The sequence below is a fragment of the Ctenocephalides felis genome, unplaced genomic scaffold, assembly GCF_003426905.1.
Source record: "Ctenocephalides felis isolate EL2017-DRISC unplaced genomic scaffold, ASM342690v1 CF-g0.4_SCAFFOLD_01886, whole genome shotgun sequence".
In the NCBI taxonomy this organism is placed as follows: Eukaryota; Metazoa; Arthropoda; class Insecta; order Siphonaptera; family Pulicidae; genus Ctenocephalides; species Ctenocephalides felis.
The window spans coordinates 182350683-182363417 of record NW_020538040.1 but is presented as its reverse complement, the minus strand read 5'-3'; the positions used below and the strand labels follow the sequence as shown (position 1 = coordinate 182363417).

General features: G+C 31.2%; 1 protein-coding gene across 1 annotated transcript in view; it reads left to right on the top strand.

Annotated features, from left to right (window-relative positions):
• Positions 1-12735, top strand: part of LOC113377787 (neurobeachin-like) — a 287948-nt gene that overhangs the window by 156541 nt on the left and 118672 nt on the right. The window contains 1 exon segment of the mRNA XM_026618207.1: positions 3273-3377. Coding sequence (XP_026473992.1) covers positions 3273-3377 — 105 coding nt within the window.

Sequence of the window (12735 nt, the reverse complement as noted above, 5' to 3'; positions counted from 1 at the left end):
ACGTGTACATTCTGCTGCATTTTAATATTGACTCAGTTTCAATATCGACTGCTTTGATATGCGATGACTTTGTGTTTTATTTGGATAAAACTTTTCTCTTTACTTCGATATTCTATTTTGTGTGACTGGATATTTTTAATTAAATCGACTGTGTATGTTTTGTGCAAGCGATATATTTTTTAAACTAAAAATTAAAAACAAAGATAGATTGAATTGAATTGAAGGGTTAAGACTTTATTATTCTTTGGTCAAAAAAAGGTTGATTAATAGTAAACTATAATCATTATGACATACTTCTTTTAAATTTAATAAAAACACAAAATAATCAAATTGATCATACAATCAATCAAAATAATATTTGCCTCAATCCAAATTGGACTTTTGTGCCCCGCACTACCCTAATTCTGAAGTTGATGTTGACATGTATTTATACAGGATGTCCCAGACATTGTGGTATTTTTTTATTGTCGTCTTAGAAATGTTATTCACGGTTAAGGTTTAAAAGTTTAAATGTACAAAATTAATAAAAGTTAGCCACAATAATCGAAAAATGGTCATAATTGGTTTTATAAGTATAGTTTCTTCAGCACGGTATCTTATTTTGATCCCTAGTATCCGAAAATCATATGTGCCTAAGCGGCTTTTAACACTTTCTGGACGGCACCGATTTCAAAACAATCTACATTACCGGCTGTAAACTTGATTTCATTGTGTATGTTATGCAATTCGTTTGATAAAAATTTGTGGTCATTGAAGGACATACATTTATAATATTAATTTATTTTTGATCCTTTTATAAAGAATCGTGACGTTCAAAACAATTTCCAAAATGCATAGCAGGTTGATTTTGACATGTTCTACAATATAATGTTGTTCGCCGCCTTCTCCCTAGTGCTTTTTGTCAGAACAGACAATACAATCCCTTTTTCTTTCACTCGCATCTAGAATATGCCACTGATTAGTCAGTATATTTGGTCATTTTTTTGCTGCCATAATGGTTTATTTTTTCTATTATATTGTCTAATAATTTATTTGTAAAATAATCTATTGGATGTTTTATATTGCTTGGTATTTGTAGTCGGGGTGTTAGTTGATGTATGTCAAACTCGATTATTGAAGGAGAATCGGCACATTCGCTAATGTCTTCCCGCTCTTCATTCCCGACATTCATCACTATCATCGGTGCAAATGGTAATTTCGTAAAATTTGTCTCTATGAATGTCTATTTGAAACCCATCTTCACAAACTGCTTAACTCACAAAATTTACCAGTCGTTTTGCCATATTTAAAAGCGCTCGGTCGTTTTAAATATTAAAAAAAAACATATAGCAAAGAAAAAGGCTAAAAATACTACTAAAATAACTTAAAATACAATATTGTTTATCACTGCTATATGTAATTTATTTAACTTTTCGATGCAAACTGAGTCATTGTTTATAAAATAGCCTGTGCCTCACAGAGTATGTTTGTCCACTGAGGTGGACAGCCGTCCCCAAAGTGTTAAATCGAGCCGCGCTAATATATATATATATATATATATATATATATATTAGGGTGGTCCTTAAAATGGTCAATTTCGAATTTCCTTGCTCCCAGGGGCTCAAATGGTTCCAAATAGATAAAAAACAATTCTCTGAAAGTTTTAGCTCTTAATATTAACGTTTAGATAAAGCGCAATTTAATCAAAGTTTTGTATGGAAATAGCATGGAAAAATTTTCAAAAACTTTAAAAATGTTTTTTAGATGTAATTTAGCGAACAAATGAATGAATAAAACTCATTCATTTGTCGCTAAGTTATACCTAAAACATTTTTTTTAAATTTTCAAATTTTTTTCCATGCCTTTTCCATACAAACTTTGATTGAATTGCGCTCTATCTAAATGTTAATATTAAGAGCTAAAACTTTCAGAGAATTGTTTTTGATCAATTTGGAACCATTTGAGCCCCTGGGAGCAAGGAAATTCGAAAATGACCATTTTAAGGACCACCCTAATATATATATATATATATATATATATATATATACATATATATGTTTGTGTGTATGTGTGTATCAATTTAATATATTATTCAATGTATATATATAATAAAGTAGCGTCGTGCATTATGGTAAGTCGAGCCGAATGTCGTGCATAATGTACGTCCCCCGTCGTTCTGCTTTATTTGCGTTTCGAGATGATCCTGTTGCATCGCGGCATTTTCGCATCCTCAGATGCTGGGCACCTCGTATCCGCTTCCGCACTGCACCCGATGATCAATGCAATAATCTATAAGCCATATCAGCTCTGAAGCTAATCAGAAAAGTTTGTTTTCGTAAGGCGCCGTTGTTTATGTTTCCCAGCGCATTCTATTACTGAAGAACTTTGGATATACAAGTCAGTCCTGGGGTAAGGTTTCGTCTTCTAGCTGGGCCCCGTAATTCAGACATCCTTTATCGAAAACTGTGGATCAGTATTTTATGCAATGATATTTATTTATATTCATTTATTATAACGATTTATATTTATTTTCCTGTTATCATTTTTTTTCTTCGGTTTCAAAAAAATTTACTACATGGGGATCATTCAAGTATTACGTAAGCAGATTTATTACAATTATTTACCCCTCCCCTCCCCTTTGTCAGCAAAAGTAAGCAAAAGTTCTTACCCAAAATAAGCATAATAAGCAAATCAATAACCCCCCGCCCCCCTATAATGCTTACGTAATACTTGAACAGCCCCATGGCTCACGTTTTATGCTTTAGTTAAGGTAATACATTTTACGTGAATTTATATTCAGTTTATTGTATATTGATAATTACATATTTCAACTAGAGGTAAGTAGCATTTTGCCTTAAGACAACTTCTCAATGTGGAAATAAGAAATCAATAAATTCATATAAATTTATTATATTTCACAAAAGTCAACTCATATATTATTTTCCAATTTCTTTATTCAAGCCGTGTGTATTATTCACGAAATATCATATTATTTTATATTGATTACTTCTAATATGTTTCAAAAGTACTTGTGGTATCCGATGAGTTTGTTTGAACAAAATGCTTATATGTTCCTTCATTAATTCGAAGTCGATTTTCCCATATACGTTGTTTCCTTCCAAGGAGCACTTGAATTGTTTCTCGTCTCGGTTTTCTCGAGAACCGCCAGACTGAGAACATCTTTCATGTGGCTATCAGTCCCTTAGTTAGATTCTGTTGAAGGCATTTCAACAGGAATTCCATCATAGTTCATCATACACGATACTAACATTGTATATTGTTGTTTATTTCAGTTGGTCGGCGGGGAATTTGATATGGAATTGAACTTCGTCATACAGGACGCCCAAAACATCAAACACATGCTGGAACTTCTAGACCACTGTCCTGCAAATTTACAGGTATGTAGCTGGAAAATATTTTTTGAATGGATGTGGTCCTAGGAAATTTATACATAACATTATTGACTTAGTTATTAAAAAGATTATGTTTCGAATACCTTTTATTTCTCGGGAAAATAGGTTAATCTATATTTTAACCAAAATTATTATCAATAAATCTTTTGGTAAGACACATAAAGGGAATAAGAAACGCGTAGCAAGAGCGGCCTTGCCTTCTTTCTCCTCACCCGCCGAGTCGCCGGACTACGTCGTCGTCCGCCTGAGAGGCAAGCGACCGTAGCCGTAAGCTCTTACGATGATTAGAAGTCCCTATGCGAATTTCTAATTCTACATATCCCGTTCCACTCAAGAAATAAGCCGATGCTGCGAGTTATTATCAAAGTTTCATTATAGCATATAGTGGATTTGCTCGCACGATTTCCAAGGAGTTTGTTTGTTGCGCACGAAGTCGAAAATGGTTAATTCCGTTAGTTTTTGAACACGTCTTTGTTAATTTTTGAAAACACTCTCAAATTTACAATTTTTTTAGAAGTTTGAATCATATTTAGTAAAGAATTGAAGTTTTTTTTTCAGTTTTTTGACATTTTTTTCTTGCTAGATTTGATAAATCTCTCGGTGAATGAGAAAGGTTTGTTCTTACGTACCATATTGCAGAGTTAAAACTATGTTCCTCATGTCTCGATTTTAACTACATAAACTCAGCCATGAAAATATTTAGCGAAAAATGTAGTGAAATTTTTTGATATCCATTCTAAGTAAACATTTTAATTAATCAAAAATAATTAAAGGTCTGTATTGGTTTTTTACATAATTTGGGGTTTCCACCAGTTTAATGAAGAAATTATACACGTCAAACCAAATAAATAATTTAATTTTTTTTTTAATTTATTAACAGATTTTTTTTATTTGTTTGGAAGTCATTTTTTTAAACAACTTAATGTTTTATTTGGTATTGTTTTTATTCATTTATTTTCATTTCATTTCATTGTCATTTATAGCTATCATTGTTTGTTTTATTTTCAAGCTTTCCAACGAAAACTGCATGTATTTCATGATAAATATTTATTCCATTCTCAAGTTTCAAATTCATTAACTTCACCAATTTATGTTTTCGCCCGAAATTTTTATGTGTTATTGACGTTTCAAGTATTCCGACTAGTTTGAAATCGAAATTGAAAAAGGAATATGTAAGTCGAATTTGACTTTTCTTCGTCTTTTTCTCATTTTTCAATTATTTGTGCGAAATCGGTGCAGCCATTTCTTTATAATAAAGCAAATCAATGCGAATTTGTTGTAATTTAGACAATATTTCACTTACACCTATTTATTTTATTATTAGCTATTTTTTATAAAAGGCACCATTATTTACATCACTGAATTCATCCATTCATTCAAGTTTCTGTAATGCATAATTAATTAATTATATATGTCATGCAAACGTTTTTGTGTTAAAGTTAATTTCTATTAAATACATATAATTTTACCGATTATATGTTAACGAGAGTTTATTTAATAAAAGTACACAAAGCAAATATATCGATCGAAACACCTGTGGCTGGTAACATTCCGTTCGGCAGATACAAATTCATTTATTTCCATGCACAAAATATGACAAAAGCTAATCCTTGGTTTCACAATATGCATTTTTCTTGTTCGATTCAATATCGTTCGTCCGTGTGTAAGTCGGCTTTTGTGCAGGAGTGTGGTGGTGTTTTGGATGGATGTGTGTTTATACGATGAAAATCTAACAATAAACCGGGCAAAACGATTCGGCGTTAGTGGCGAATGTAAATACGCTTTCGGTAGTGCGGTTTATACTTTTGTATGACACGTTTGTACGGGTAGATTTAGATAACGCACCAGCAGCCGGCAGCCGGCAGTCGGAAGTGCACCGAGTACAAATATATACGTATATCCAATACGTAGCCGGGCCGTTGCACCGGAATAGCCCGGAATAGCCCGGAATGGTCCGGAATAAAGCCGGCGGCAAAGCGATGGGAAAACGCTCGACGACTCGAACGACATCTGAGCGAGTTCACGTATGAACGACGTTATGATACATCGTTCTATTTGTAACGATTACTTCTATTGATATTTATTTATTTTATTACTTTGCTCACAGCGTATCTTCAAAAGAACTTAAAGCTGAAAGTGATAAACTACGATTATAGCGAACACTTTTTGGGTCGAATTTAGGCCAAAAAGCCTTATAGAGAAAATTGACTTAAGGGGATATTCTAGTGTAGAAGTATGAATTTTATTTCATTTTAAAACCATTGTGAAAAGTGCCAACCATTTTTTCACTATCATTTTTTCTATAATTTATTTATAAGTGTTACAAGAGTACAGAAAAAATATAAAGATAAAAAATTGCTAACTTTAAAAATTAGCAGTTGCTGAAGTGGGGGTCTCAAAAAATTGACACGTGATAATTGCATTGCTCACAATTGCAGCCCTCTTATTAATCTGAAATGAAACAGAAAAAACTAATCTAGAATGTTGTCGCTATACTATATACTACTGACAAGTAAATTTTTTTTTGACAAAATGGCGACTGTTTAAAAAAAAAACCGCTTTTTACTTACTTTTTTTGAGTTTCTCAAATTTTAAAATTTAGTAAACATTGAAATTTGGGGATGAGTCTATTATAAATAAGAGAGGTGACCAAAACCATGTTCAAAATAAATGAAAAAATAAAGTGTATGTTCTCAAATATATTTTTCAGAAATTTATGTCGAACTTTCTCTATCGCAATGAAATTGTTGTTATAGTAATATACTTACTATTGACCCATGTTTAAATATAGAACGTGCAATTGAATAGTACATGCTAATTTGTGAGTAAATTCTTTACAATTTCTTAAAATGGTTCGTAAAGGTTTATGGGCAAATTTGAACTATATGATCAAGTAAAGGTTTTAACAGAATTATGTTTTATCTCATCTAGGTATCAGAAGTTTGATAGTCAAAATGTATTGGAACGCGTTTAAACGAATAGATAACAATCTTGTGACAAATTTTGTGCGATAAATAAATTTGGCACGGGTCTTTTTACTTTGATTACTAATAATGTTCTCCATTATTTATACAATGATATATTTTAACAGCATTTATCCCAGTTAAATTATGTCAAAATTACTGTAATACTTATCATTATTATTTATTACACACATTATTTTTTGTGAATAACGAACGTCTCCGTATCGTTGTTGTTGTTGTAATAACATTTTTTTGCCTGGACAAATGTACAATGGAGTTATATTTCATCCGGAGCACAATCAGAGTCAATAAAATCTGACTGCTAGCCCTCGGGTCGCAACGGAAAATCCGGCTGGGAAAAAGCGGTAGAACTCACGGGATCTGATATCATTAGGACGGAATTATGTCTTGTTTTTATTTTACTTTTTTCCCAACAAGCTGACAAGGACAAGGGCAGATATTTAAATCAGATAAATAAACACAACATTTCGGCGAAGAACACATGCTCCGGGAGATAGAAAACTCTTCTGTACAATATTTTATTTTACATAGTAAAGCAATATGGCCAATGTGTCACACTTTATAAAAAGATTGAGTAACATTTAGACACACTGCACAATAGTACCTTGTTAGTCAGTAATTTTGAAATTGATTCATAAAATTCGATTTAGTGTGAAGAAAGCAAATTAATCAGTCTATACGAAGACAATACATGATGAACACACATTTTTCTAAAAATTATAATTTGGAATTAAGTGAATATGAACACATTACGCTCTATTTTTGCATCAACTTTATTTCATGAAGTACTAAATTACAAACGTTTCGAGACCGTGAATTGTTTCATCATTAGTTAACAAAATCACACATGATGTAAGTTACTTATTAATTATAACAAGTATGTTTGATTGTGGATGACAATATTTTAATCCAAAACGTTTTTATCTCAAAGTTTAAATATAAAAAATATTTTCAATAAATTCTATGAATTAATACATAAAGCATAGAAACTATACGAAACTAAATATTACTTCAGGCAGAGTGTTTTAATAAAATTTGTTTCAGATTGAAAATAAAAAGTCTGGACTTTAAAATGAATACAGAGGAAAACATCAGAAAAATAGTGTAATACAATTTTCAAAAGCACAAGTGATGGCATTGTTATTAAAAAAAACTTTGCAAGCGAAAATGTACATCAAATAAAAACAAAGCTCGTAAACCTGTAAATAATTTCATTTCAATGCAAATATCGAACGGAAAAGTTTAATGAGATTAGTCGCTGAACATGTTTTGTATGGATTCACGTAAGAAACACATGATAAAAGCAATTTGTTTAAAATTCAGAATGTTTTTGAGTATATAGTCAATATATTTAGACAAGAATTTGATAAAAAAAATTTCTTTTTATCTCTATCAGAAGCAGAAATTACTTCAGGTTGAAACATGAAGCGTGAAAATAGTAATATACTAAAAATCACTAAAATTTTTCTATGAGATAAAGGGATAAATGTTCAAAATTACTTTCATTGTCAATTAGAGGTTGATTAATAATAATCTATTAATGATAATAATATTTTTTCAAGCTTTAAAATTAAAAATACAAAATTTGTAGTTTACTTCAAAATTTCTGGGGTTAATTCCATAAGCTAAAAAAATCTAATTCGATAAAAATTGGCAACGATTGGAAAACTGTTTTCTAATTGTGGCGTTTAATAACCATTGGTGATTTCAATGGATACGTTTAATTTGAGATTTCAATATTTTCATGTTTTTCTAGATATTCATTGTTACTTTGTAATAATAAAATGAATAAGTAAATATAGTTTGAATCTGAAATGGAAAAAAATCTAATAAAAATTACGTAATTACGTAATTACGTATATTTTTCAATTTACCCTTTATTATGAAGTTTATTCAGCCTCAGTCGATTCAAGATTAATTTTTCTGTACTACAAATAGTTCATCAGGATATTACAGTTTAAAATAGCTCTAATATACATGCAAAATACCGACTTTACTCTCAGAACATTTCACAAATCGTTCGCCTCTTCAGTAAGTCTAATATTGTATTTCGTCGGAAGAGGCGAAAGAAAAATCTATTACGTTAATTAATTATGCAAACTGGAATTTGTTTTAAACTCGAACGAATCCTCCTTTTCATCGGCAAACTTTGCGGTAACTGACGCTTCAAACACATTCGTTAACGCTTTCAATTTGGTTGGAAATGACCGCGTAATCGCACCGAATCTACAATTAGATATTACCCGCACATTTCGATGTTTTTATTGTTAACTTCGTGATTAAAAGCTCCGGAGCCAGGAGCCCGGAGCCCGGAGCGAGTACTCCGGTTTACGTGATTTATGCCACCCTGATAATACTGCGGGCGAATTTCATGATCCATTGAATTTAAAAATCTTTCTTCGACAAATGCTAAAGTAAACTAGTAGTGTATGGCATGGTGCCTTAAGGCAAATTGCTTGAACTTCCTGTAACTTAACGAAATGTTAGAGGAATATTTAATGTTTTCAAACGATTTTAGATAAAATTCTATAGCCATTATGATTTTCTTTAATTACAAACAACTTTAATTCTATAAATTTTATATTTTATACAAAGTTTGTAACAACTACATTTATTCGTTCTTAATGATCCGTTATACATAGGAAGTTCAAGTGTAGCTTTTGTCATCGTAAATTACGTATTTTCTTAATTACTTTCCTTTGGCAATTATCCAATTTTTTATCGATATTGTTGTAAGTTTTAAAATTAATGATTTAGAAACTTATATTGTAATAAATATATTTTATAAAATTAAATGTTGTAACACTTATTACATAAAAAATTATTGTGAATGTTGTTGTCATCTTGTTAATTTCTTTAGTTTAACTACCCATACGAGAAATACAAGATGAAATTTGAAATGTGAGTTTAAAACGAAATCCAGTTATTTTATTTGAGATTCATTATCTCACGGTATTTTACATTAACTTATAAAATTGGTTTGGAAATAACTAGTGTTGTATGGCATTCTTAAGGCAAATTGCTAGAACTTCCCGTTCCGCAATGAAATATTCGAAGATTATTAAATGTTTTCAAAAATATTATTATATAAATACTGTAACTTTCATTATTCTTATTTTATAGACAAAATAGAAAAGCTTAAAAATTTGACGATAACGTTTTTGTAATTTTAGATGAAAACAAAACTTAAACAAGCAGAGTTAGAATGAAGAATCTTATTTCATATTTCTGAGAATTATATAAACTGAATGGCAAAAATAAAATTATTTAAAGTATATAAGTGTAATCTTTGTAAAATTGTATTTAAAATCCGAATTATTTTCGAAATTCAAAAAAAAATTTTTTTGAAAATCAGAAAAAAGATTTGTTATCTCCAAAAATAATATTTTCGTCAATACAAGCAAAGTTTCGCTTTGTTTTCTCAAAAACGGCATTTTTTTGCACATTTAGCTCAAAATCTCTGAAACGGCTGGACCTGTCTTTGACAAAATTTTGTCACCATTTCTCTCCATCATTACGAATTGAATGTTCCTGAATCATTTAAATCGGATGCTCCGTATTCTCAAAAACTCGTTTTCTATTTTCTGCACTCTTTACTTCGTATCTCCGAAACGGCTGAACCAACTTTTGCCAAAAACTAATCAGGTATTAAGGTATGCCAAAATGTTTAGAAACCTCTGAAACGTGAAGATATGCAAAAAATGTTATTTTCGATTTTTGGCCGATTACTATAATTTTCCCTGCAGGAAGTTACAGAGTAAGGTTTTTTCTTTGACTTTATTTTCAAAATGAATAGATTGATCAGGTCGATGTATGTGGATATCTTACCTTGCTTTAGGGCGAAATGCCACTTACACCTAGTGTCATAAAACAGCATAGTCGTATTTATCCTTGAAACTCGCCTCAAGTCGAATATCCTGGGACACTTACTTAGATTAGTTCCGAAAGTGGACACCTTGGTCCGTCCACTCAATTATTCAGGAGATAACGTGCCGTGGTAACTGCGCGGACATTGTTGATGCAGCCGAATCTCCTTGGAATAATCAAGTCGTAACATGTTCGCAAACACGACAACATTCATCTACTTTAGAATTTATAATTGATCACAGGATTATAACAAGATGGTAAACATTACGTATAATGTATACAACGTAGATCAGAACTTTGTAATAACACTATCCCCGCTTAGTAAGGTGAATAAAATTAATAAACTTACCTGAAGTATGTAGGTGGCACTTTGTCTTAAAGCAAGAAGATGCATAACCTCTGTGATACTGTGGAGAATTGATAATGGATAAGAATTGTGTTTTAGCTATATAGATCAAATTTTCATCTGCTTATTTCTAAATGTTTAAATGTGTATATAAGACATAAAATTAGCAAATCGCGTTTTCTAGCGAAAACATAAACTTCTCTCTCCTTCGGGAAGTTAAAAATAACGTATCCGATATCAGATGCGGTTTCCATGCAATAAAATGAAGTCGTTGCAATAGTGGAATCGAATCGCAATGGTCGAATTTTAAATAAAAATAAAATCGAGAGAATAAAACGAACCGTGATCAATGCATAACGAGATTCGCGCGAAATCGTTCGATAGCCTCCTCTCCTTTATGAGCGAAACCAATCTTCATCATGGTGTCGGCGAACCATGGTGCAGGTGGAAACTGGAAACTGGAAACTGGAATCTCTTCCTATAGTATGCGATCGGTAGGTAAATGCGTTTACGAAATGATATGGACGATAAAATAGCGACAATTGAATAAAAGGTAGATATGCAGATACATGCCCATCAAATTTTATGTAGGTGAATAATATAACAGCAAAATTGATGTAACACTTTTGAACTTCCTCAAGGAGATATTTTTGCCAGAAATTCATTTGTCAATTTTATATATATATATATATATATATATATATATATAGTTTATATATATATAAGTGTTCAAACTTATGTTTATGTTATTACTTTGGCAATGAAGACAGCGATTTTCATGGCATTGAGCTTTTGTACCGATAGTGGGGATAGCACAGAGTTGGATCGAGCTTATTTTTCACTTCCAAAACTGAAGTTCACGTGGTAACATGATAAAACTAGTGAAGCGCATGGCATAGTAAAATGTTAGTAATACAAGTAAAATGCTTTTTGTATTATTCAAATCGGACGCTCCGTTTTCTTAAAAACTGAGTTACCGTTTTTGGCACTTTTTGCCCCATATCTTCGGAACGGCTAGATCTGCCTTCGCCAAAAACTAATCAGCACGTCTCCTTATCAATACGAATCGAATGTTTTTCTCGAAAGCTCTGAAACGTGAAGATATATAAAAAATTTCATTTTCGATTTTTTTGCGATTACTGTAACTTGCTCTACGGGAAGTTCATAAGTAATAAGTTTACTATCTTCTGATGAATTAGAACCTAGTGACACATCAGTAATTATAATAAGAACTTGCAACAAATACGTAAATTATACAAACAAATTAGTGTTACAAACTAATTAAAATAAATTATACAAACAAATTAGTGAGCATACAGTACACAGTTAAAAGGTTAACAATCTGAGTTGTTAAGAATGGATAAAGGATTGATAAAAGATCTTTTTGTGAGACCTTTTTACATGGTCTTATACAGATAGATATTTTGAATCGTTTGTCAGATTGGGATTTGTTAATAAAATTCAATGCAATGAAAACAACATTTTTTCTCTTAAGAAATTTATGTTAGAACACATTTTCAAAAACTTTTTCGATGAGATAGATCTGTGTCCTAATATAAATTTCTTAAAGAAAAATACACTCTACTGCTAAAATTTTACGTTTCACGACAGACTACGGCAAAAATAAGAAAATGTTTCGAATAGCTTTTTTGCAATTTCAAAGTCAAACTAATACTAATACCCTCATTGTAAATAACAAAATTCGCTATGTACTACGTAAAAATGAAATAATGTAAACGACCTTCTTGGTCGAAAGAGTCAAATAACTTACAAATGCACAAAATCTGTAATCATCAATCATTTATTCTGGAGCAAGTATCTCTGTCTGGTCGTATGATGATGATATTGTATGACATGACGCGTTCACTAAAAAGCGTGATATTTATTTCAATTTGCAAAAAAATAAGCCTGAACTTTAATGGTTTCGCATTTTATATAAGTTATGATCGCAATAACCGACAGACATACAACGTTACTCGGCTTAGATGTTTCACGAAAAACGCGGTTTGACAGATTTATTTGCTTCTTACTTACCTCTCGGAGGAGACATCAAGGAATTCTCTGGAATTCCAGCGGTTTCTAAACTGAGGATCGAGGAGGAAAATGAAATTTCATTGACGACACTCGGCTATGCTGAGAAAATAAA